The sequence below is a fragment of the Myotis myotis genome, unplaced genomic scaffold (assembly GCF_014108235.1).
Source record: "Myotis myotis isolate mMyoMyo1 unplaced genomic scaffold, mMyoMyo1.p scaffold_m19_p_11, whole genome shotgun sequence".
Taxonomy (NCBI): Eukaryota; Metazoa; Chordata; class Mammalia; order Chiroptera; family Vespertilionidae; genus Myotis; species Myotis myotis.
In genome coordinates, this window is record NW_023416315.1 from 26,468,625 (window position 1) to 26,495,675 (window position 27,051).

Genomic DNA, 27,051 nt, shown 5'->3' on the forward strand with positions numbered 1-27,051 from the left:
GTGTGTGTAGAACCCACCCAAGTGATATGTTGGAATTTAAGTGAATGCCCTTTGGGGATTCTGTGACTTAATTCAAAAATATATTCACATGGTGGGAACTTAAAACCAGAGAGGGAAATATTTGATTAGTTCTTTCCATATTACACTTTATGTCCTTCTGTGTTTTTAAGAAGGGTTGTCTCTGCTGGCTTATTTTCCATCTTGTGCATGTTCATTAATTCCTCTAAAGGCTAAAGCCATAATCATTGGTTTATATAATGTAACCAGAACAGAGTTCTCGAAATAGTAAATGAAATATTCTGTTATTTTATATAGTTCACTATAGAGAATTGGGAAAATAAAAAAGAGCAAAAATAACGTTAAAGTCAGAAATCACTCCACTACTCAGAGATAATCACTGTTTATGTTGTGATATATTGCCTTAGCTTTGTTAGTATGAAAATAATAATTTTTGCAATATAAAAAAGTACATAATATTTTGTATTCTGTTATGTTAAAATTAAAATGTGTTCATAAGTGTTATAAGCATTAAAATGTGTTTATAACATAAGTGTTATAAGCATTTTATCATAGCCTAACACATTCTAAGAAAACATGATTTTAAAGACTAAATTTTAGTTAGTTAGCCCAGCCTTCTTCTTCAGGATACTTCCATACAATCTATACCTTCTAAAAAAATATTTGCTTTTTCTCATTTTAGTAGACCTCTCCAACTTCCTACCTTACCTCAAAGCTAAACAAAATGTATTCTTTATCAAGATAAACTCATTTCTTCTTGTCTCTACATTAGAGAGTTGAGCATCCTTAGAATGTTGATATTCCCTTTCGAGCTTGAAAATTAGATGTCTTTCCTAACTGCTTCTCTCCTTTGACATGATAATACCATTATTAGAGAGTCAGCATGAGACAGCAGAGAGTGCACACGCTGTAGAGTCAGACGGATCTGAATTTAAATTCTGATTCTGCCATTTATGAACACCATCCAAGTATAGATTGGACAAGATCATTTACCTTTCTCTGAACCTTAGTTCCTCTTCTGTAAAATGAACTGGTTTTATCGATTGAGACAACATTCTTGAAGTTCCTTGGTTATTATAAACCAATACTTATAAGTTAGTACTCAATGAGTGTAAATTCCCTCCCATTTATGCCTTGATAAGCTCTCCTATCCCTTTTCCCCAAGATCTCTCATCACCATGTTTTGGTCAGCCACACAATCAACACCTCTAAAGCTATAAGTTTGAATGGCAGAAACTTTTCTATTGTAATTATGTATGGTCGTTATTCTAAAGAGAAGCAGAGGACTTTAACTTAGGAGAGGCAGGAGGGCATTATAAATATGCTTGGGAGAGGAACTCATAGAAGCAAATGCGGTTCATTAAAGGGTTGATTAATTGAAGGGAGAAATCTTTTTAAAAATCTCTCCCAGCTGGAGATAAAGACCGGTATTTTAGTGGTAAATTGAAAAACAATCCTGTATATTAATTGGTAATTACTGCCACCAAGTGGTAGGAAAATGCTTTTTTAGAGACTGGAATCCATAGCCTTTCGGGGGGAAAGTTCCCTTGTCACAATTTAGTGATTACATGGTGGACCCACCCTTATTCCATTTCTTCCCATTGCATCATATCCGCCCAAGCTGTGATCTTCATTAAATGGAAAGCTGTCTTTGGTTTCTGTTACCACGCTGCCAAAATATTCTCCTGTCAAAAGGGAAATCTAAGGCTTATTTTGATCTTTGTCTCAGGAGCTTCCTCTTGTACAGAAAGGAAAAAGCAACGTGACTGCAATGAATGCTGAGAGACTTGGAGATGAAACAATGATTGGAAAATCCTAATTTAGTTCAGTCTCTAGAGTTAGAAAGGCCAATGCTTGGATACTTGGTCTGCTGCTTATCAGCTGCATAATGTGAAACGATTGGTCTCAGGACCCATTTTCTAAGTAGAATATGAGGATTAAATTAGATGATGTATGTACCATGTTTAGCCCAGGGCCTGGTCTCTAGCAAGTGCTCAGTAAATATTAGGCCATTCTTTTTTCTTTAATATAGTTTTATTAACTTCAGAGAGGAAGGGCTAGGAAGAGAGAGAGAAACATCGATGATGAGAATCATTCATCAGCTGCCTCCTGCACTCCCCCTACTGGGGGTCAAACCCACAACTCAGGCATGTGCCCTGACTGGGAATTGAACTGTGATTTCCTGATTGGTAGGTTGATGTTCAACCACTGAGCCACACCCACCAGGCTAGCCCATTCTTATTACCATGCCTATTACACTACATTTACATTCCCTAAACCTAAATATTTATTGTAAATACAATAATTGTCAATACAATCCAACCGAACCCTAAAGAGGTAGGAGCTAAGGAAGTAAAATAAACACAGCAGCAAACTTTGCCAACCGTAAGAGGGATGTTATATGATTTCTCTAATTCCAAAGAGAGAAGAACTAAGGAGAGAAGACAGGAACAAAAAAAAAAACCCTCTACATTCTCAATCAGTTCTGGCAGTAGTTACTTTCTACTGAGGTTCTGGGCAAGGCAATTACTAGTAAATCCCCTTTTAGTTCCCCTAACTCACACTGTGCTCTAAAGAATATGAATTAATTAATTCTTTGGAAAGTTGCCTGCAAAATAAAACCCATATATGGATGCCAACTATAATTTTATACACTAGGAACCATAAAGTGTCATCTATTATTAACCTTAAGTAAAAGGAAAGGTAAAAATAGCGAGGCTATTTTTGCAGTGATAGTAAAGTGTTATCTGACATTCTATTTTCAGCAGCCTCAATTAAGCAGTACTTCCATACATTTATATATTGTCTTGACTAATTTATGGTCAGAAAAATAAATAGCCCAGGACACTGAGGAGCCTAAAATTAAAATGTCTTCTGTTTCATCAGAGATGGATTGCATAGAGTCACATGTTTGTCACTAAACTCCAATTCTTTGAAAATTGATCATCTAGCCATGCGGTATATTACCCTCAACCGGAACGTCAGTATAGTTCACAGGATCAGAATTATACCAACCTGTCTTCTGTACCCCAAGAGGTGGTCATTCGGTCACTCTCTGAACACCTCCAAAGGGACTTCATTAATTTTATGAGGCCCCCCGAAGCTACTTTGTGGACAGGTCTATTCATTAGAAAAATTTTCCTGGTAGCGAGTGAAAAATTCCCTCCATGTAACTCATATGCATTATTCTTAGTTCTAGAATATAAATCCAAGAACAGTTGTCAACATTCTAGAGTACCCCCATGTCCCAGATAGTCCAAAGAACCCAACTTTTGGTACTATTACCTTCATCCTATGAATTGGTACACGCTACAGCACAAAAGGTAACCTGTTCTGCATAGCTTATCTTTGACCAATCATGTGATCAAATGGACAGGGATTTTTATGTTCTCAGCACTTTAAAATCAATAAAAATAAAGAACCTTGAGGTACTCAATTTTTAAAACTCTGGATAGAGATCAGTGTGAAAAGCAAAGAGGTCACCATTTTCATTTAATCAACTCATGGAATACTCCAAAGGGTGATTTCAGTTGGAAGCAGGTGATCCTGGAAGAGGCCTGTGGCCCTTTGTCTCCTCAGGTTTGATAGCCTCTTGAAATCATCAGTACTGGGTCCTTCAGACAGGATGTGGTAAGAACACAGCCTGCATATTGGGTGAGTTGTGCAGCAGGGAGGGGACCATCGCCCTGCATCTTACACGTTTTTTTTTTTTTGTTTTTTTTTTATGTCAGCTTATCTTAGTTGTCTTGAGGAGATAAACAGAAAAGGATTTATTTAATGTTAGGCTTTATCCACAATGGAACTGGAGATACAGCCCATAACCTGAGGCTGAATAGGAGGAGAGTGACTGTGAGGAAAGACAGGACAGAATTTCAAGGGGAAGGTTAAAACTCAGGTGACAGGCACGCTTGTATAGCTGTTCTTCTCTCCAGAAAGGTTTCTCGCAAAGCATTTCCTTGGGAGCATTTTATGTCTTCTCTATCAAAAGAATATTTTTGGTGAGATGTTTCTAATATACGGAGAGCTGTTGTGAAACAGGGTGTTAGCACAAAACAAGCAATAATTTGGGAACCCCAATCTTCAGTTCTCATTGAACTTAGGCCACTGACGTACTGTGTGATTTTTGGCACATTCCTATATCCACAGAATGGAAATGTTAAAGAGGGTGTTTTTTTCCAGCCTTCCCAGAAATACTGACAGGGATAACCCAAATAATAAGTGTTACAAACTATTGCAAAAGTAAACTGCGGAAATTTGAGAATTGATCTCAACAGAATACTTAAGAAAGTGTTTCCGTTTGGAAAAATAGCCCCGGACACCGAGGAGCCTCAAATTAAAATGTCTTCTGTTTCATCCGAGATAAATTGCAGAGAGTCACATTTTTACAGTAAATAAGAATCAAAAAAGGGACTGGATGGTGAAGGGAGAGGGCCATCTGCTAAGACCTCCTGCGCATGTTCTTCCAGGAAGGCAAATACTCTTTGTGCTGGAGAGTGCAGCATTTCATACTTCCTTCACGGACTATATCCGAAGTGTATCTTTATGCTCCAAAATTCCTTTTTTTTTTCTTTTTTCTTTTCTTTTTTTTTTTGCCACGTTATTATTTCTTCCTGAAATCTTTGTGCGGTTTTCAGTAAAAGCACACCTTAAATCCAGGAAATAGGAAACCTGTCAGATTAAATCTTTTTGCTCCTTTAAGTGCCAGAGCATGTTGTCTGGCTCTTTTGTGTGTAGACGTTATTTTTATACACTGTAGTATCACCTCATAATACTACCAAATCATATACGTGACTGTACAGCTACACTGGCATAATGAAGTTGCTGAGTAATGAAGAAATGAATGAGTGGAAGCCTGGAAGGTGGGTTCCAATTGTTTATGATGGTCCTCTTTATCCAGAGAAAGCTGAAAGCCATCGTGTGAACAACACAAATCAATGAGGCTCAGAAACCACCATTCAGAGGTATTCTGAACAATTCAGAAACTCGGCATCTCCCCTGGATCCTTTATCAGGTTACGTTTATAAATCTTCCCCACCACTATGGCACTTCAATTACAATGATTGCTTCCAAAACTTAGGCCTCAAAAACCGCTCTCCAGATTCATTTCCCGGAATACGCTTGTTTTAACAGCCTGATTCATGTTCTTGTAAGATATTTTCAGATTACTAAGGCAATGAGAAATTTATGATCAGTTTCAATTTTTATAAGTTTTCCAATGACCTTTTTTGAGATTTGACTTACAAGTCTCTATTTGCCTTGTCAAGTTTTTAGGCAATCTACCTGAACCAGGTACGGGAAAGATGCAATGCATGTTTGCCCTTGTTTAAAACCAATTTGAACTTAACTACTACTAAATAGCTTTGTGGAGAGAAGGGACACTTTTCCCTTAGGAAATATCAGGTGAGTTATAAATAATGCTCTGCAACTCTTTGGTTACCCCTGGTGTTTGGAAACACCTTATTCTGGTTGACTCTTTCCAACCTCTTGGTTTTCACAGTCCCTTTATGTTTACTGACAGGCTCTGGCATAAATATATTCAAAAAGAAAACTATAATGTTCTACCTGATCCAAAATATTTATTATAAGAACTGTTGGGGACAGAGGAAGCCTAGCTAAAGAATATAAATTATAATGCTGAATCACACCGTGCAGTTAAAGATTTTCTGTGTTTATTTTGCAAGACTCTAATCAACTGGTCCTGACTTTCTTACAAGATAGAGGGAGGCAGATAGAGAAAGAGACGACTAAGAAACATTTGGGGAAGAAAACTTCCCGTTTGTTAACACCCTTTAGAGAAGCAATTCTCTCATTCCTTGGAGGCTCCATATGGAATACTGGTAGCCCCACCTTCACTTAAAAATCTTGGTGTTCTGGCCACCAAAAATGATTCACCCTCATGGGAACAAAAGGGGGAAAAATGCTTAAAGGATCTTTAAAGTCCAAATATACCCCCAGTGCTATGATGGGAAAATGAACCTGTCAAAGATAAACCACGTAAAACTGGCCAGGCAAAGGCATAAAATGTCTACAATAGGATCCAGAAAAATTAACATCAACTTCCTCTCCTGTAGTTGATGGAAATATGTATGAACAAAACACTCTTACTTCTGCTAGGGTGCTTCTGTTAACTGTCTTAGTCCCTGGGGATGGAGAAATAAGTGTTCTCTATGAGAGTTTAAACGCTCCAGGAAAGAGAAAACACAGGGTTCATCAGCTAAGCCTGGTGTTCAGGTCTGATATCAAATGTCCATTGCTGCTCCCGTGGTGGGTCCCACCTCCAGCAGCTTATGGTGGGGCCAGCTCATTAAGCCAAACTAGAAAAGTAAGTCAGTCCTATGCTTTCAGACAGGTTTGATTTGCCAGGTATAGTACCTAATGGCTAAAAACAAACAAACAAACAAACAAACGAAAAACACCCACAAAGTAACAAAGCAATTTTTAAAAATTTGTATTCTGACATTTTAACGCCCTAAAGCTTTTAGTGATTGGTTTTACATTATTTGATCTTGACTGAATAAAAAGTATCTGAATTTCTTCCAAGATCAAATTTTTGAGTGGGATTGGGATGTAATGCGTGCATCAAGGTTAAAGGCTGATTATAGGGGAGATGGAACTATAGTCATTAAGCACAGTTGCTGCAGAACAGCCAATGCGAGGCAGTAGCATTCAGAGGAGGGTGCTGCTGAGACACTGCCCAGTTTCTACTTTCAGGAAGTGGAAAAGGCTATTTTGTGTCTATTCTGAAGCCAATCCTGGTGTTCTCAGAGAAAATGAATCAACAGCTGGGAAATATACCCATAGATAACTTTCTCAAGTCATCTTGTTTCACATAATTAAGAACACAAGCTAATATAATGTTGTATATCAATTATACCTCAGTAAAAATTTTTAAAATTTTTTTTAAAAGATCATAACCTTTTCTAGTTTGGGAAGTGACTTCTCACCTTCAAAGAGAATGTGGCAATGATCACTCAGTGCCAAGGTAAGATCTTTGTCAGTGATTTTTGTGTCAAAGGTCTAATGCTGACATATAAAGAGCGTCTGAGGTTTGAGAAGGAAATTTTGAAACCCAGAAAGCTATGATTGTGACATTTAAAAGGTCAATACCATTCAAATTATTTTAAAATGCTACCATTGAGAAGAGAATTAGCTTAATCTGATCAACCATGAGTACTTCAGAAAAACAAAAAAGAAGTTAATTGGATTTTATTCAGTGAAAAGACTAATTACTGCCAGTTATGTATCTTGAAATTGGCTAAATTTGATTAATTTCTTTCCCTCCCCACGTATATTGTAAACACATTCATCCATCCATCTACTAACTCATTCATTCAGTTTCAAATTCCATTATGTCATCTAGAAACTTTATTTCAACAGCACAACTTTGTCTGAGTAGCTGTAGCAGAGTTATATATTAAAATAGAAATTCTCTCACCATAACAGTACCAATTATGGCAAATGAAATAATACATTCAATTGTATTTCTGTGTAATGTGAGGTTCAAAAGTGTTTCTTTGCTCCAAAATTTATTTTCTTCGTTGATTTGCCCCTCATGGAGTAAAATTTCCTTTTTCAATCCATTTGTGTTTTTCCAGAGAGTTGAGGGACTTATAATGCTTTGGACAAGAAAAGCTTTATTTCTGCTACTATCAAGAACATATAGAACTACAAAATCTCTTTTGAATAAAGATGAAGTATGTTGGTCATGGAAGATGAAGCCACATCTACTTTACTATGTAGTGGTTTGTGATTTGTCATATTTAACTCAGAATAAACCACATTCAGCTTTCAATCTCAATTCACCATGAGAAGCTCTGTGTATTTCAGAAGGATGACCTCAATTCCTGTAAGCTACTCTATGGCACTTTTGGATTTGTGCCTGAAAGCTCTGCCCCTAGCAGGTTCCAAATTCAGTTCCATTAAACATGCAAAACCAACCTGTGTGAAAGCAGACAAGGTGATGGCCTTACATGTTGAGATTGAAGAAAACTAATCAGAGCTCCTAGACAGCCAAAATATGGCCGGCCAACCTCCTTTCCAAAGACACATTCTAAAAACAGATACCCAGCCAGTGCTGCTCAGTGGTTGAGCATTGACCTATGAACCAGGAGGACACGGTTCACTTCCCAGTCAGGGCACATGCCCGGGTTTGGGCTCGATCCCCGTGTGAGATGTGCAGGTGGCAGCAGAACAATTATTATCTCTCATTGTTGATGTTTCTCTCTCCCTTTCCCTCTCCCTTCCTCTCGAAAATCCATAAAAATATATTTTAAAAAAATAAATAAAAACATATAGAGTAGGGAATTTTCATTCGTTTTTTTCTTTGTAAATACCCACAAGGAGTATGGAACTTTGAGTCATTCACCAATCTATACGTTTTTCAGAATGTGTCCAGGACGACGGTAGCCTGTACTTTGGAGTCAAGGAGTTCTGCTGGTGTTTCTTCAATCTCAGCCCTAAGGCCATTCTCTTGCCTGCCTATACACAAGGTTGGGAGTCATTCACTAGTAAGGATGAATCGTGACAGGCAATTGTTTCCTAATACCTCAAAAATAGTTTTGTTTTGAACAAATAGAAGGCTACTCTTGAACTTTTTGAATTGTAACACTTATACATGGCTCAAACATAAGTTACCGAAAGTATTCGATGAAAATTTAGCTACCTTCATTCAGCTTCCAGCACTTCTCCAAACAGGGTAATCACAGCTCATTGTTTCTTATATTTTTCCAGAATTACTTTATACATGTAAGAGCAAATATGTATGTAGATTATATTTGCATTTTTACACAAAAAGTCCACTTGCTACGCACACAGTTCTACAGCTTATTTTTATCACTTAAACAGATAGGTTGGAGAACTTTCCAGATCAGTGTATAGAGAGCTTTCTCACATTTTTTAATAGATACAAAGAAATCCATTGAATTTAATCAATTGTCTATTGATTGACATTTGGGATTGTTCCCCTTGCATTGTTGCTAACTACGCTAAAATAAATAATCCAACACAGATCATTTTGCAGACATGCAGCTATATCTTTTGGATAAATACCGAAAAGCACAATTGTTGGGTCATATGGAAAGTCTGTGTTTGGCTTTGTAAGAAACTGCCACTCTCACTTCCAAAGTAACTGTGCCATTTTCCATTCCTACAAGAAAGGAATGAAAATTCCTGTCGCTCTACACCACCAGCAATTGATATCACCAGTTTGTTTGTTGTTGTTTTATTGTATTCTAACCATTTAATAGGTGTGTGGTACCACTTCATTGTTGTTTAACTCCATAATTTTTCATGACAAATGATGTTGAATATTTTTTCTTACTTCTATTTGACATTGGCAGATCTTCTTTAGTCAGGTCTGTTCAGACCTTTTGCCCATATTTTAATTTAATTGTTATTTCCTTGTCGTTGATCTTGCTTGATTTCAATCTATTCCTTTCCAATACTTTTTACAATGGTGATTATTTGTATATGTGACTTCTTATGCCTACTTTCTCAATTCCCAATATAAATTTAGTCAGATTCTTCCACATAATAGTGTGTCCTGCCCAATTCTAGCTCTAACTAACTAAATATTGAAGAAAAATTTGAAAAGATTGGGGGCCTAGGGGAAAAACATGTTTACAATAATGAAAGAAAGGCACTGGGTAGAATAAGTTAAAAGATAATGAAATAAGGATCTCTATTTTTAAGATCCATTAGAGACCAAACAGTTCTGACACTCTGACCTTATGTCATAAACAAGCACTTGATGTTTCTCCCTTGAAGAGCACTTTACGCAGCTTCGCGTTGGTACATATCTGGCTGAGAGTAATTAAGGGGAACATCGATGCCTCAGCGGTGAGCTCTGAAGTGAGCAGTTCTGCTGATAAAGCACTGGCGAGCACCCTGCATGCTGTGCTGGACTTTAAGAACACACTGAAGGTTTTAAAATACTGGAGAGATTTAAAAACACTGATGCCTGAGTCCCAACCTGGAAATTCTGGTTTTTAATTGGTCAAGGTAGCAGGAATTTTTAAAGCTAATACGCAGCCAAGAATCACTGTCATCAGGCAGGCTTTCCAACTTGATAAACTTTCCCCATTTTACACAGATAATTTATACTGGAATCCCTAGAGACATGAGATCCCAAATGGAAGGAAGCCGATGGCAGAAAGGATGGTCTTAGATGTCTAGCCAGAGTGTCTTGTAAGAAAATCACAATCCCATCAGCACAGTATCAAAAAAAAGAAGAAGAAGAAGAAGAAGAAGAAGAAGAAGGAGGAGGAGGAGGAGGAGGAGGAGGAGGAGGAGGAGGAGGAGGAGGAGGAGGAGGAAGAAAGAAGAAATTGCTCAGCACACTGGCATTTTGTGAACTAAACTACAAAATAACACTTTTAAAAGAGTCCAGTTGTCATTTTAACCGGTGACTGAAGTAGAATAAAAACATTCAAGAATTGGTGGTAGCAAAGTAAATCACCAAACTGTTAATCCAGACACAAGGAAAATGCACTATTGAACCAGAGATAGATTTCTCCCGTATCGATTAGTCAACATTTCACATTTGTCTGTGTTTTCCTATTATTTTTTCTACACCTTTTTTTCCCTTTATTGATTAAGGTATTACATATGTGTCCTTATCCCCTCAATACCCCCCCCACACACACACACACACACACTCCCCACTCATGCCCTCACCCCCCTGGTGTCTGTGTCCATTGGTTAGGCTTATATGTATGTATACAAGTCCTTTGGTTGATCTCTCCCCTTTCCCCCCCACCCTCCCCTGCCTTCCCTCTGAGGTTTGACTGTCTGATCGATGCTTCTCTGTCTCTGGATCTGTTTTTGTTCATCAGTTTATGTTGTTCATTATATTCCACAAATGAGTGAGATCATGTGATATTTATCTTTCTCTAACTGGCTTATTTCGCTTAGCATAATGCTTCTTTTTAAAAAATTTACTGGTTTTGATAAAATCATATAAAAATCTTTAAAGATTATCAAAGAATTAAAGTTCATTTGAGATTCAGCTCATTATCTTGAGGGGGAAAATGTAAGCTCGTTTCTATTCACTAATGAGTGTATTTCTGTAGAAGTAATTTTCAGTGAAAATTATTTCATCTGAGGTGGGTAAACGTTATGTGGGGAACAAATTCAATAAGCTGTCTTAAAACAACTCAAAGTTTTCTTTGCTAATCTGAAAGCCCTTAGTAAGCTTACTATTTATTAACGAATGATTATTTTATTTACATGGTTTCCTCTCAACCAGAATTATACATAAATGTGCAATTTAAATGGCCCTGTTTCTATCTAACTTAAACAATTTACTGTTTTTTGACAACTGTCATTGATCAGTAAATTGATGCAGTTAATTTTGCAAAGCAAATAGGTCAGCCATGTATTTTCTTACAAGAAATTAGATGCCATCAATATAATATTCTCCCTTATCCATGGTTTTGCTTTCTGCTCTTTCAGTTACCTGTGGAAAACTGTTGTACGAAAATATTAAATGGAAAATTCCAAAAGTAAAAAGATTATAAATTTAATCTACACCTCATTCTGAGTAAAGTGATGAAATAACATTAACTGTTGTGATATCAAAGGTTTGGGTTCAACTAACCCTTCTTTTACTTTATAATGGCCCCAAAGCACCAGAGTAGTGATGCTGGCAATTCGGATATGCCAAAGAGAAGCTATAAAGTGCTTCCTTTAAGTGAAAAGGTGAGTATAGTACAATAAGATATTTTGAGAGTGAGAAAGAGACTTCATTTGCATAATTTTTACAGTATCCTATATAATAAAAGCCTGATATGCAAATTGTCCCCTCAACTGGGAGTTCAACCAGGAGTTTGACCAGGGGGTGAGGCCAGCTGGCCAACCACCTGCAGCCCCTCCCCCTGGCCAGCCCTGCCTGATTGGCCCCGATTGGGGCAGGCTGGCCGGACCCCACCAGTGCATGAATTCGTGCACCGGGCCTGTAGTATTATTATAATTGTTCTCTTTTATTATTAGTTATAAATTACTGCACCTGATTTATAGGTGAAACTTTATTATGGGTATGTATGAATAGGACAAAATAAAGTGTATATATAGGGTTTGGAACCCTGCGGTTTCAGGCATCCACTGGCGGTCTTGGAATGTGTCCCCAGTGGATGGGGGGACTATTGTAGCTTCATCCCCTGTGTTCTTCTGACGTATTTCCAAGGACAGTATTTCTGATAGAAGGAGGGGGTAGCCATTTTACCTGACATAGTTTGAGAGGTATAAAGAATGTCTCTGTAGAAAAACATGTCCCTGTCTGATGCCATATCTTTTCATTCGTGCTAGATTCCCTACCTGTAGGATAGCCCATTGCTTTCTGATTGCTTAGTGGGAATGATTGTATCACACCTCTGCTCTCCCTGAGAAAGTGGGAAAGGACAATAAGACAATGAATGGAAATAGGAGGAGCAGACTCTAAGTTCATTTACTTCCTAATTTTGCCTGTTCGTAAAACTGACTCAAGTTTTGCTTCGATCCCACAATTACCCATATCAACTTGGCAAAAACAAACTTTCATTGCGTTTACACTTTTATCCCTTCCTATTCTGGAATGGAGGGTGTTCCTTTTCAGCTTTAAATGGGAGCATAAATTTTTCCAGCTTCCCTGGAGCAAATGTCATGAGTGAACTATAAGCTAAAAACTGGGCGTTCTTTTACCTTTGGATGTGAAATGATTGTTGTTCTTTTCCTTTTCAGTTTCTTCTTTGTGGCATATGTGGAATATTGTGCGCCAAAAAAAAGTCTGGACTTATCGTAAGTTTCTGCCTTGTTTGCGTTGTGCATTGAAGTATTTGAAATGTCAGAACTCAGAAATGGAAATGGTGACTAGTCAACTTTCATATGTTGAATGTGACTCATTTAGGGTAGAAAAAGGACTGACAAATAAATCCTGGCTTTTTTATTTTCAAAGAAAAACATCACGATTACTAGTGCCCAAGCCAGTTTGCTCAGTGGATAGAGCGTTGGTCTGCGGACCAAAGGGTCCCGGGTTCGATTCCGGTTGGGAGCACGTAGTTCAGTTGCAGGCTCCTCCCCAGGCCCAGGCCCTGGTAGGGGTTTGTGCAAGAGGCAACCAATTGAGGTGTTTCTCTCACATCGATATTTCTATCTGTCTTTCCCTCTCTCTTCCACTCTATCTAGGGATCAATGGAAAAATATTGTTGGGTAAGGATTAAAAAAAAGATTATGAGTAAAGAAAGAAAGAAGGAAAGAAAGAGAGAAAAAGAAAGGCTTTGATATACTCTTTAAATGCATGAATATGCAGCCTTTATGACTTCTGTGGATGACAGTATCCACTTTTCCAATTTATAGGCTCCTAAACATTCGCAGGAATCCTTCCATAAACTGAAAAAGACATAACTTGAGTTCATGGGAAATTTAACTGTTTAAATATGGAACTGGGCCTAAGCATTGCTGGCTTTGTTTGACTGTCAAGTTAATTTTACAAAGCAGCAAAACAGCTGTGCTGTTATAGTGACAGTTAATTCACAAAGATGTTTCTTTTATTTTTTTATTACTGTGAATGCAAATGTAAGTGTTTTCAGATGCTTTATGGTGTGTCCTGGGCATCGGGGTATGGAACTCGCTCCCAGCTAACTCCGATGCTGGCTGGAGGACAGCTTCTGCGTGCTCGAATGTGGCTTCCCCGCTGCCTTCCACAGCATTTTATGAGAGTTTGGAAAGAAGGAAAAGGCATGGTTTATTTTATTGAGAACAATAGGAAAATACACCTTTAAAGTTTGGTGAAACAAATACTGTACATGGACCCTAGGAAGTGATCTTTGAGCCTAAATGGGGTTTCCAAGCGGAGACCAGTTATCTGAGGAGGGCAGGGAAGGGGCAATAGTGCAGTTTTTTGTTTAACTCCTTTTCTAATCACATCTTTCTCTGTGAGAATATCTATTGTGACAAAAAGGATGAAGGCCCCATTGCTTAGACATGTGGGACCTTAAGAGTGGTATTGTGTTAAGTAAAATAAGCCAGTCAGAGAAAGACAAGTATCACATGATCTCATTCATGTCAAGGAAGTCTTGTCTGAAACCACTGGTTGGGCTAAATTCCCCTGCTCCCTGCTCTGAACAATATATACTGACAAATAAAATAGATCCATGAAACAGACTGTTGAATCTCAGAGAAAAAGAGGGGGGCGGGGTACAGGATGATATTAACCAAATAATTTATATGCAAATGTGCATAAATTTGGATTTAGTTTTTACATTTTAATTCCTAGGAGAATGCTCTATCTGCACCTGTTAATAAAGTCTGGTGCCTTTAAAAAAATTACTAAGAAAAACATCAGAAGAAATATCTTTTCCTCTAATAGACAATTGAATTTGCCATTTTTCTTAATTAACAGTAATGACTGCATAAAAAGGTAAAATTTAATATCTTTTCATGTTTTCTGAGAATGACTAAACATGAAAATATATTATCAAGAAACTGCATTTCCTGAATATACTTTAAAATGGAATATAACTGATTGGTTCTACCTGAATTGGAAGCTATAGGTTCCCACTTGGGATGATTCAATTATTTGGTAATTGATACTCAGTATTACAATTAATCACTATAAAAATATTTTACTCATCCATCACTAGATTTTTAGCCTTGGTGATAAGTACCAGGAGACAGACAATAAAGAATGCTGAATTAAGTTAGAGAAATAAAAGGAACTACTTGCAGTTCCTTCTGCCTATCATGCTATTTTACTGTGCTATTTCATGCATCCATGGCCTTACCCTTTACTGGGAACTACATGCACTTAGCTGAGATGACATATGGTCAAGGAAGTCTTGTCTAAAACCACCGGTTGGGCTAAATTGCCCTGCTCCCTACTCTGAGGGCAACCCATTCACCTCCATGTGGACATGTTGGATCTTCTCCAAGACTGCAATGTACTCAAGGGGAATGACTGTGAGCTGTTCTTTTTTGTAATGCCAACTGCTACCTCACTCAAGACCTGACAGATGCTAGGTACTTAATACGTGCTCGCTAGATTCAACTGTCAGCAGCCAAAATACCTGATATTGTAGAACTAAATGCTCAAGCCAGTTGTCTAGCTGTTTGCTCTGAGGATTTATGTCAAAGGAGGAGATCAGTAAAGTCATGGAAATGTTCTGAGAAAGTTAGGACAGGATTTGGGCCTTCCATCTAAGAGTCCAAGGGAAAAAAGCAAAGTTATTTTCAGGAAATGAACATATTGTTGAGGTAGGAATGTACAAGCTGCATCAATGGATAAGAGAGGTGACAGGAACAGGTGCTATGCCAGGAGAATATGGAAATAAGTTTAGATAATTAAATTAGCATCATACTGTAAGGTATCATGAAAACCCTAGATACTCGTGCAAAATAAAATAAAATTATTCAAGCTATTAGAATATTCTATTAAATTTATTAAATATTCACAAAACATTTGCTACACAGCAGGCATTATACTTAGTTCTACCAGAGACCTTGTGATATTTACTTTGAATAAAAAAAAACACTTTGGTTCTATTAATAGAGACCCACATCAAGCCAATAGGAGGATCAAAAGCAAAGCCACATTCTGAGTTTCTCCAAAGCAGCCCGTCCAAGTGTATTGTGGGAATACCTACTGTGTAGGCTTCACTGAGGTGCCACATAGTAACACAAGTTTTGTAAGATGAAGAGTCAGTTCATGGGGAGTTCCTGAAGCTCCTGTTGGGGAAATAAATACACACAGAATAAAATTTTTATAAATGAAATAATCAACTCAATTTCCTCAAATCACAAAACTAAAGAAGTATAAAGATCTGAAGCCTGTGGAACTAATGGCAGTTCAATGAAAAGGTATTTAGATATTTTGGGGGCGAGGGGGTTTCACATAGTGAAACTGGATTTCGAGTCAGAAAATATGGGCACAGTCCCTGAGTACGATTGTTACCTGCCTCTCTCAGAGGATTTCTGGATGGGTTCATTGAGGTATCTGTTCAAGTTCCTAGCATAGTAGCACATAGTAGATATTAAATCGATATTAGTTCAATCTGAATCTACCTAGAAGACAAGTTCTGCTACTTCAGAGTTTTCATAAGATGTGTCCCTGGCTTCTGTATGGTCAGTGCTTAATTCTGGGAACACTGTGATCTATACCCTCTCCATTCAGTCCGATGACATAGAATCTCGGTGAAAGCACAGCTCCTGTCCTGTTGGAAGCACCAAAAACATCTTTATTGTAGTTCAACCGTCCTTTCTCAACGTTAACACTCCCTTCTTCTCACCAGATGATCCTCTTTTCCGCCTGCTGCATCTGTGGCCTCATCGGGGGCATCCTGAACTTTCAGTTCCTTCGGGCTGTGACGAGGAAGACCTCTCCCCTCTACCCCCTGCATCTGGCCTCCATGTCCCTTGCGTGCATTGGGATTGGGGGCTGCACCCTCTCTTCATGGCTCACTTGTCGCCTGGCCAGCTATGAACAGAGGAGGATGTTCTCGGAGAGGGAGCATTCCCTGCATCACTCCCATGAGATGGCTGAGAAAGTGAGTCTCGTACCTTTTCCTCTCGCGGCTGCTATGTGATGAAGACCGCAGGCAAATCTAGGTGAACCAACTGGTTGCTTTAGATGAGAAAGTGAGAAATTCGATTTTGTGAAATGTTGGTCCCATTGGATTAAGGATAGGAATTTATTACTTTTTTTTCTCTGCAATTCTGGATACACTTATTTTCAACCTACTTTTGTAGCCTCTCTATACAAAAAACACAGCTCCTAAAATACGATTTCATAAAATATTCAATGCCTAATAAATATGGATTTTTATGTGTTGTACTGAGGAAAAACACTAAATACACTCTCAACTCAATAACGCCAGTTTTAGAAAGCGGATGAATTCGCCTTTCTAGCCCACCCTTGTGCTTGTAAGGAGATGCATTTGATTATGTAAATTAGACTTTCAAGCATAAAAGGGCCTTTTAATAAGGCAACAAAAAGCCTTGCCTATCAGTACAGAAATTACAATTCACATAAAGCTTCACTTAATTCTCATCTATACTTCATGCATATTTGGGTAGCTTTGCCTGTAATTTAAACAGTGGTCCTTGCATAATTGTTTCATGAAACCCATTCAAACAGGAAGTTACATTTACCACAGAAAAGGACAAATGATATAGTGAGCTGTCTGTGTTTCTACTATATTTGCATATATTTTAAAATGTACTTCCTGCTACTGGATTTATTAAGGAAAAGTCAAGTATCTGTGACATAAACTCACTAAGATAATGGCTACATCATATTTTACTTGATATCAGGGAAATAAAACTGCTTGACCACAGAATAGAGGAAAGAATTGCAACAATTAGTGCTGGGTATTTCTATATAATGTTATTTTGAAGAAAAAGTATTTCTTCTGTAGTTTTATGTGTTTATATTTTGTTTACATCCCGATAAGCTGAATAAATGCTCTTAAATTGTTTCAAGAAAGCAGTTTTAAACAGATTTACATGTGTCCTTCAAAAAAGAGTTAATAGGGAGACTGGTCATGTACAGAAATGGGTTGTTCAAAGTAGATTATTATTTTATACTAGTGGCCAGGTGCACAAAATTTGTGCACGGGGGAGGGGTGTCCCTCAGCCCAGCCTGCACCCTCTCCAATCTGGGACCCCTTGAGGGATGTCCGACTGCTGGTTTAGGCCTGATCCCACAGGGACCACTGGTTCCTAACCACTCACCTGCCTGCCTGCCCGATCACCCCTAACCACTCTGCCTGCCGGCCTGCTCGCCCCTAACTGCCCCGCCCCCACCAGCCTTCTCGCCCCCAACTACCCTCCCCTACCGGTCTCATAGCCCCCAACTGCCCTCCCCAGCTGGCCTCATGGCCCCCAATTGCCCTCCCTGGCCACTCTCCCCAAGATCTCCTGGTCTAATTAGCATATTATCCTTTTATTACTATAGATTTGGATAGTGGCTATCTCCTGCTCTATTTTTTATGCTAGTGTGATGTAGTTTTTTGTGTATATGTGTGTGCAATATTTACTGTATAATTGTTATATTTATATTAGAGATTGAGGGCTATTGAAATAACCGACTTGCCCAGCTGCCCGGTGGTGCCCCCGACACCAGAGTTACCTACAAGGTACGCGAATTTCTAGGGAGTTGCCATGTTGTAATGTCACTGCCCAAAGTGCTGCCTCTTCCAGGAAGCCATGGTGTCAGCAGATCAGCCTCGACTGATGCTGGATGTGGTGCCTCAAAGTACCGCTTTCATGAGAGCGACTTTGAGGACCTGCCATAACCTACATGGCAGATTTTGCAGCTTGAAACTTGGTTGAGTATTTAAAATATTCAGCCTCCTCTAAGCATCCAAACACCTTGCTGCTTGGATGATTCCCGACTCCTTTATTCTCTGCTACATCATGATTCCAACTCAGTCTCATCCTTCACAGACCAGAGTTTTGTTTTTAATCATAGACGGATCTGATCAAGACAAACTGCATCTGCCTCCTGCCAACATTGCATGAGCAGATAAGTCTGGCACAAAGACAGTAACCATTCTGTAGGGAAACTTTCTTCTTGTAAAATTATCTGCTGTGATGCATTTCAAATTTAGCTCCCTTATTTTGGATTGCTGAAAGCAGTCGCCTTTCTTGGTTTGGTTAAACAATAGAATTGGAACTACAGAAGGTCACATTGCTACCGTGGTCCAACTGCAGAAAGTATGTCCATTTGCAAATACTCCCATTTGGCCAGGCCCAAAGTTAGAGTATAATCTTGTTAAGTTGGATGTGCCTACTTGCAAATAAGCTCAAGATACTCATCCAGTTAAAAACTGATTTTCACTGTTATTTTTTTATCGATAATTTTATTGTATCTGTATGATGAATTTAGTTAAGAAAATTTTTTGGGGGGGTAATATTTCTAAAAACTGGATTTTTAAATCCTGCAATAAAAGATTATAATTAGATTAAATTTTTAAATAGTTTTGAAGCTACATTTTTAATGCAAATTCATTTTAGGAGAAGATAGGAAATCTAAGGAACTTAGTTCTTATAAATTCATTAGGAAATTGTATTTTTGTTCTAGTAGGAAAAGCAGAAAAAGGTGTATGAGTAAATTTCATTAAAGATTGTTTTGTTTTGTAGGGATTAGTTCTACTTATCTTGCCACCAACGCTGAGTTCTTGAATGAAGCCTCAAATCAGGTTTCTTATCCACTAACTTAACCACAGCTCAATAATCTCAGTGTATTTTTAGACCTACTTCCACCTCATATATCACTAACAGAGCCGGCCCCTCAATTAGCTGAACCATCACCAGACCATAGAGGCTAGCTGCTGGCTCGAGTGATGTTCTCTACTTCCTATCAGAGCCTTATCCTAAAGGGGATTGAGTTTTTAGGCTTTTTTTTTCTAGTAATTTCTTGCCATGTTATGGGGGGAGACATAATGGCTGCCCAGGAACAAGATAACCAACCCCCTAGAGCCTGGAAGGGGCCGGGGCATGTTACATGCAAAGACAGGTCTTGATGTGAGAGGCAAGGACTGCAATGCATAGTGTCTCCTTTCCCACAATCTTCTTGGAAGAAACTCTATACCCATCCTCTAAAAGACAGCAAAGTTTTAAAAAGTAAGATTCAAACACCAGACCGATTCTTAACTTCAAGTCCCTCATTGCTCCTCCTAAGCAACTTTCAAAACCACCCAATCCAAAAAAAGCAAGCCTGTTCACTCTTTTACCTTCTGTATTGAATTTTCAAAGAAATAAAGACTAAAAATGAGGTATGGATGACTTGTCATTTTCAAATCAATATTTGGAAGAATTTCTAAAGTTTATAATAGCAAACGCTTTACTTTGTAATTGTTAATTCATCTAAACCAAAGTCGATATAACTGATAGGCTTGAAATCATTGAGAAGATAATTTCCATTTGAATTATTCTTTACCACGTTGTTGCAAATAGGCTTGTTCAAATGAGGGAAGATGTCGTCATCTACTTTTAGATAGTTTTGCCAAAATATTCTTTATAATCTGGTGCATTAGCCACTATAAATGTGAATGGGCCTCACACCTCCTCACTACCTTTTATTGTGTAGGGAAGAGTTTAATAAAACACAAATTGAAAGCTTCTAAATGTTTCTCAAATGAACATATTTTCTATCACTGCAAATGGAACTTATTATGTTGAGTCATCTTTTATATTTAAATGTTATTGCCTTCCCATGTAGTTTTCCTTATTAATAATTGATCCCTAAAAACACATATTAAGAATTTTATTTTTTTAACTGAATGAGTAACAGTGTTGTGAACATACTCTTTCCCCTGTGATTTACAGTTACAAATAAGCTTCAATCCTCGCGTGGGCCTTTCTCAGTTCTTAGCAAAAAGGCCACGGGCTTTTCTATAGAATGAAGGTAACCCTCGTTGGCCCTTTGTTGACATGCTCAGCAAAGGAGCCTGCACTGGAGAAATGTGGGCATATAACCATCTTCTTCTTTCTAGGTAGGCCTTCCCAAAAGAGAGTTAAGGAACGAACGGGGAAACTCGGGGCTGGGGAGAGACTGAACTGTTTTTGAGGGCAGAAGACTTTGGTCTCAGAGGCTGTCACTTCAGCATTTTCATGTGCCCGAGATGCCATGAAATTTCATTTCCTCAAATGCAACACCAATATCAACCCTTGACCTTCCCCAGAACTCAGCAAGTTTTTCAATGGCTTGAAATGTCTGTTTTGCAAACCCATTAGCCAAATCAATGTCTGACTCTGAAAGAAATGTTAATTAATTCGTGTTGTTCTCCTAACAGGAAATGACAGACAACATGAGCAATGGAGGACCACCTCTGATATTTAACGGAAGAGTATAATTAATGTTTTAAAGAGCTGAACATTTTTTAGGATTTTCACGAGGCAAGGAAATACCAAAGGACTAGGAGATGAAACTGAAACAGTTCTTGCATTTGCTGTTATCTCTCCCTGGCACCCACTACAATTATTATTTCTCTATTTTGCCTCACTTGTGTCTTCAGCTTTTTTTATTAGGTGAAAACTTTCCAGAAATGTTCTAGGACAGTAATTTCAACACTTTCCAGATGGTTCTAAAAAAGTCTTTTCGGGAGGGAAAAAAGAGGAAAAGATGAAACTGAAAGATTCCTCTTCTATACAAACATTATTTGACTAGCATGTTAGATTTGTTATCACTTATTTCGTATAAGTATTCAAAAAGTACAAGTATCAAAAATAACAGTAACTTGTTGATGTCTTTGTTTTGAAAGACGGTGGCTTCAAGAAAGCCATGATTCAAAACCTCAGCAATGCCTTGTTGTAAACACATTGTAATTATTTTCAACTTGTGAATGTACTATATTTCATAATTTATTTGTAAATGACAAAATAACGTAAACCATAAAAAAAGATTTTTTTTAGAGAGAGAACACTAATCTGTATGATATTTTTGCATTTTTGCACAAGAGTGAAAAGTTGTAAATGAATAAATATCATTTAAGGCAAATAAACATGTATTGATCATACTGTGCAGATTGATCTGCATGTTCATGAATGAGCCTAAGAATAAAACAAACTGTGTGTGTGTGCGTATATACTGTATACTGTAAATATTGAAAATATATACAGCACATATGTATAGCATCATGAATGTAAGTAGGTAGTAGAAAAGAAATTGTAATATTGTGGGGTGTTATCAAGATTCCATTCCCACAGAGATGAGAAAGCAATTGTTCAAGGCTTTTCTATACCCCCAAATCACATTTTAATTTCTACTTAATTTGTTCATTTTCATTCTTTTTATTATGTCTGCTGTAAAAATTATTGCGGTTGAGATTTATAGAGTTGAGTGATCTGAACAGTGTAATATAAAGATAAATTATTAGTTATTTGGCTATTTTATTATTATTATTATTATGGTATTTATGTAATGACAATTATTAATACTGATTTATAAGCATAACTTTAAATTATGTACTTCCACATAATTACTGTTGATTATTCATGATATTTACATTTTAAACATTCTACAGCCCAATTAAATTATATGAAAGGATGGGAGAAGTATGCCCAAATGATGAAGTTACAATTAGCTTTGCTATAATTTAATTTAGTATTTTGTTTGCTTTATAATTCCAGAATAATACAGACAAATCTTTTTTAAGAATGCATATATACAAAGAACCTGAAAGACTTCTCTGTAGAAGAAAATAAGAGGATAGGCTCACATTTACATAGCAAGATTCAATATTTCCATGATGGAATGTTAAAATAGCAACCTGAGACAATATGTATAGGCAAGAAAATAGCATGGTTTTTGAAAATATTTATGAGAACATAACCTCTGGCAGCAGATAAAGAACTCATATTTTAAAATATAAAACTCTCACTGTATTGCATACTTTTATTTTCCCCAAAGCTAATACATTTTCAACTGATTTTTTAATGACTTGCCTACTGAACCCTAGGTAAATTAACACCTTTAATATCTAGTATGAGAACATATTATAAATTAAAAGCAAAATATGGGTTTTAATTGTGCTAAGAAAATAATAATTCCAGCTAATGGAAATCTGAGGGTCTTTTAGTTTTAGAGCAACATAATTATGACCTACCATATTTAAATCAGCTCATTAAAAATGTCTGGCTGTATCCAGTCAAAAGAAATAACTGGACTATGGTTGTTCAGTGTAGTTTTTGAAGTCTCCCAACTCATTTGGATAACTTCATTATCCAGTAGATTATAGAAGTTGCCATAAATGCAACCTCAGATAGTGAATCAACATTAGCACTGTTCATTGGATGCCACAAGCAGGCATGATCTTTGTTTCTGGAAATCTAAACTATACAATGCAGATATTTTGTGTGAATGTGGTCCTACTGAATTTATCCAAGGATGCAGTCTTGTACTGAAAGAATAATCACCAACTCAACTTTAGGTTACATTTCTTCATAGACATGTTTGCACAATACGCAGTTATAATACATCAGTAAGATCTTTTCTTGCCTTTGAAATAATTTATGAAATCACACTTAAAGGACAAAAGTAGGCATCCCACTGCTTTGACATAGAGTTAAGAAGAAATACAATCATCACAATTTTCCAAATAGTCTACAGTGTATTTAACCAAGTAGAGCTATATCTTTAAATGTAAGTTATTTTAACCCAACATTTTCAGGGCTCAGTTTCTTAGAGTGATATATTTGGGACGTGTAGTCATTCTTTTTGAGATAGATAGGGGAAATTAGGAAGACATTGTTGCAGTACTTGAAAATTTAATTTTCACAATACAATGAACTATGAACTAGAGTATTTTTAAGTGACCGCATTACAGCTTTACTATGAGCCTACCCTTGGGAAAAAGTAATGTGATCCTAAAATAGAAAAAGAATATGTGAAACTGGTGTGGTGGTGTAGAGACTAGCTGCAAAAGGTGCAGTTATTATAAGCATAGAAGATTAAAAGTGGACTCATCTTGAAATTTTTTAACCATATATGTGTGTGTATGTACACACCTACACACAAATATATACAATTGTTTAAAAGTAGAATATGGTATGATGACTCTATTGATATGTCTATGTAATAAAAATGGCATCTTTTGAAACTACATATGGTATGGATTTTCTTTTCATCACAATACAAAAAGTATTTTCTTACCCCTGGCTGGTTTATCTCAGTGGATAAAGCATTAGCCTGCTCACAGAAGGGTCCTGGGTTCAATTCCCAGTCAAGGGCACGTACCTGGGTTGCAGGTTTGTTCCCTACCCTGATCAGGGCAAGTGTGCAGGACGCACCAATCAATGTGTCTCTCTCACATAGATGTTTCTCTCTCTCCCTCCCTTCTTCCCTTCCTCTCTCTCTCTCAAAAAGTCAATGGAACAAATACCGTCTTGGTGAGGATTAACAGTAACAACAAAAGAGTAATTTCCTCCGATAGCTAGGTGAATAAATGTTCTGTTCTGAGGTTGGCAGGGGACAGAAGGCAGGGATGGTCCCAGCCTGAGTATATGGAATTAAGAAAAAATATTATTTGAGATAGGATAGATTAGAATGTGCTAGAGATAGAGAGGGAGTGGTTGGATATAGAAGACAAAATGAGCATAATTAGAAAGTGAGGTCCCTGAGGAGGCAGAAGAAAACAAGATCGGATCACAAGAGACAGCAGGTAGGACTGAGATCACAGGAGAGCTCACAACTGAAACCACAGTACAGATGGTCCCTGACTTTCAATGGTTGGACTTTGGGTTTTTCAACTTTCCGATGGTGCAAAAGCTATAGGCGTTCGTTAGAAACTGTACTTGGAGGTTTGAATGTTGCCCTTCTCCTGCAGGAAGATCCTCTCTGGAGATTCTGGGCAGCAGTAACCCTCATCTCCCTGTCAGCCAGGTGGTTCTGAAGATAAACAACCAATACTCTACAGTGTAGTACTATATTGCCAGTGTTTTTAGATATTATGCTTTGTGTTTTTCATCCCATCATGTTTACAAAATGCCCAATGTGTCTCTTGCTTCTGGTGAGAAGAAAGAGGAAGGCAAGTACAGCAGCTCCTTGACTTACGGTGGGATTATGTCCTGATAATCTAAGTATTGTGAGGACATTTAAGGTAGGGTAGGTTAAGGGCTCTGATAATCAGCAGGTTATGTATGTTAAATGCATTTCTCACATGATATTTTCAACCTATGAGGGTTTTATTGTAATGTAGCTCCAACGTAAGTCAAGGAATATCTGTATTTAGAGGACTCTGCTAATCTGTTTGGGTTTGTCAAATTGGTTGCTACTGGCATTTGAGGTGGACAGTAATTCATTGGCAGACTGTCCTATATATTTCAGGCCATTAATCACCTCTGGGCCCCACCCTCTAATGCCAGGAGGATTCTTTAGTTGTAACAACCAAAAATATCCTAGCAAATTTTTACCTATCTCTTTGATAGGGAACCATTGCCCCATGATTTAGAATCACCCAGGTAAACCTCTGAACATTACCCAGAGCGGCCAATGTTAACGCTACCCACAAATATAGACTTGAACTGCTCAGGGTCGTAAACTCACTGTTCTAAGGTTGGCCTATGTTATCTGATACAATAGCCACTATCTTATCTCATGTGATTATTTAAATAGAAAGTAATTAAAATAAAAGCAAATATTCAGTTTCTCAGTTGAACTAGCCACATTCTTGGGGCTGAATAGCCACATATGGACAACAGTTACAGCAGATTTCCATCATCTCAGAAAGTCGTATGGGACAATGCTAGTCAAAAACACTAGCGGGGAACTGCTTCCTAACCTTCAGGACTTAGACAGGTTCTGCCACTGTCAACCAATGACTCTTATAATAGAACGTATGAAAAGATACTCCATGGAACTTGAAGTCGATGGACCAGTTCAATCCATGGACCGAGCTCACAAAAATAAAGTTTAGACCAAAACCACAATAAAGTTGAGAAGTTGCATTAGAGGGTTCATGTTTTTTTTAAAAAAATTCTATTCATGGCAAGCTATCACTAAATCACTAAATATTTTGTGTTTGACAGGTAAAAAGAGATGTGTAGCTCCAATTTTTGAAGAAATTTATTCAGCCCATTTCCATGCGCCAATGAAAAAAATTCTGCATTTGTTGTGCTTGGAAAGGTGAGAACAACAATATGCTGCTCTCTGCTCTTTATTTTAGCTCAAAAGTAGCATGCTTAGAAACCTTATGTTCAAACCTACTTTCAAAAATTATTCAAAGATTATTTAGCAAACATGTGTCAGAAAGTCAGAGAGAGCATCTTAAGTACCATTTGGTTAGAACACAGTTTCCAAATGCAGTTTCAGAACTTGGCGTCTCTTCAATCTTTTCTTCCTTAAATCATTTTTTTCTGGAAACATATGTAATATTTCTTACTCAAAGTATATGACAGCCAAGAAATTCAATTATTCCAAATCCATAAATCACAGGTTGTCGGTTAGTGATAGCAGAGGAAACCAATTCAGAAATTGCTTGGAAATGTAGATGCCTCATAAAATTACAGAGAAGGATTTTTTTTTTTTAATCTTTTGCCAGCAAAATTGCTTACTGAATACGAGTCTTTTTATCAAGAATGTTTTTCCCAAGCAATATATTTTGAAAAGTCAAATTCCAGAACTAATAAAAAAATTTCAATATTTTAACAGTTAAATATTATCTATATCAACTAATTATAGGCAGATAGCCCTTATTTAATTGGAAATCTTTAAGAACCAGGATCCATATTTATTTATTTCACATCAACTACAAACTATTGATTTCAAAATATTTTATCCATTAACACCCAAAAGTTCTGCTTTTTTGCCATACAATATATTGCAAGCCCTACCCCAACAATTCAAAATGTGCTATATTACTGAAAATTGCCTCTAGATCTTGGCTGAAGCTTTACAGAAGAAGCTAAAATCTTGTCAAATTTGCAAAAAACCTTTCTCTAACCACAAGGAATCAGGACTCATGACTGTTCCTTGTTTTATTAATCTATTGGTCCCCACCTTACTCAGGCAGAGGTAAGGAGGGCTGGAAGGAATGCATGTCTTGGGCCCTCCAAGGTCACTGCCCAGATTTTTTTTTAAAGCTACATTTTTCTTTGTGGCTGGCTTTACCAGCCAATACTATCCCTCACTCTTTCCTTCATAATAAATCAGCCAAGCAAAGAGGTAACATTCAACCTTATCATATAAACACTAGAGGCCCAGTGCACGAAATTTGTGCATGGGACGGGGGTGGTTCCCTCAGCCCAGCCTGCACCCTCTCCATTCTGGGATCACTCTCACAATCCTAGACCCCTGGCTCCTAATTCTCACCTGCCTGCCTTCCTGGCCGCCCCTAACTGCCCCCTGCTGCCAGCCAGGTCACCCCCAACGGCCCCCTCCCTGCCAACCTGGTCACTCCTAATTGCCCCCCCTGCCAGCCTAATCATCCCCAACTGCCTCCCCCCGCCCCCACTGGCCTGGTCGCCCCAACTGTCCCCCCCACCAGTCTGGTTGCCCCTCATGGCCCCCCACAGGCCTGGTTGCCCCACGCAGTCTGCTGTCCAGTCGTTTGGTCATCCCTCACT

At 37.8% G+C, this 27,051-nt stretch overlaps 1 protein-coding gene across 4 annotated transcripts in view; it reads left to right on the forward strand.

Moving 5' to 3' along the window:
• TMEM196 (transmembrane protein 196) overlaps positions 1 to 23,562 on the forward strand; it is a 47,904-nt gene extending 24,342 nt beyond the window's left edge. For 2 of the 4 annotated variants that reach the window (XM_036327956.1, XM_036327957.1), the window contains exons 2-5: positions 12,733 to 12,789; positions 16,278 to 16,532; positions 18,049 to 18,122; positions 20,784 to 23,562. In XM_036327956.1, coding sequence (XP_036183849.1) covers positions 12,733 to 12,789; positions 16,278 to 16,532; positions 18,049 to 18,122; positions 20,784 to 20,790 — 393 coding nt within the window. In that variant the 3' untranslated portion in view covers positions 20,791 to 23,562. The remainder of the gene's footprint in view (positions 1 to 12,732; positions 12,790 to 16,277; positions 16,533 to 18,048; positions 18,123 to 20,783) is intronic. The other 2 variants (XM_036327958.1, XM_036327959.1) reach the window with 1 other exon arrangement.
• Positions 23,563 to 27,051: the final 3,489 nt, after the last annotated feature.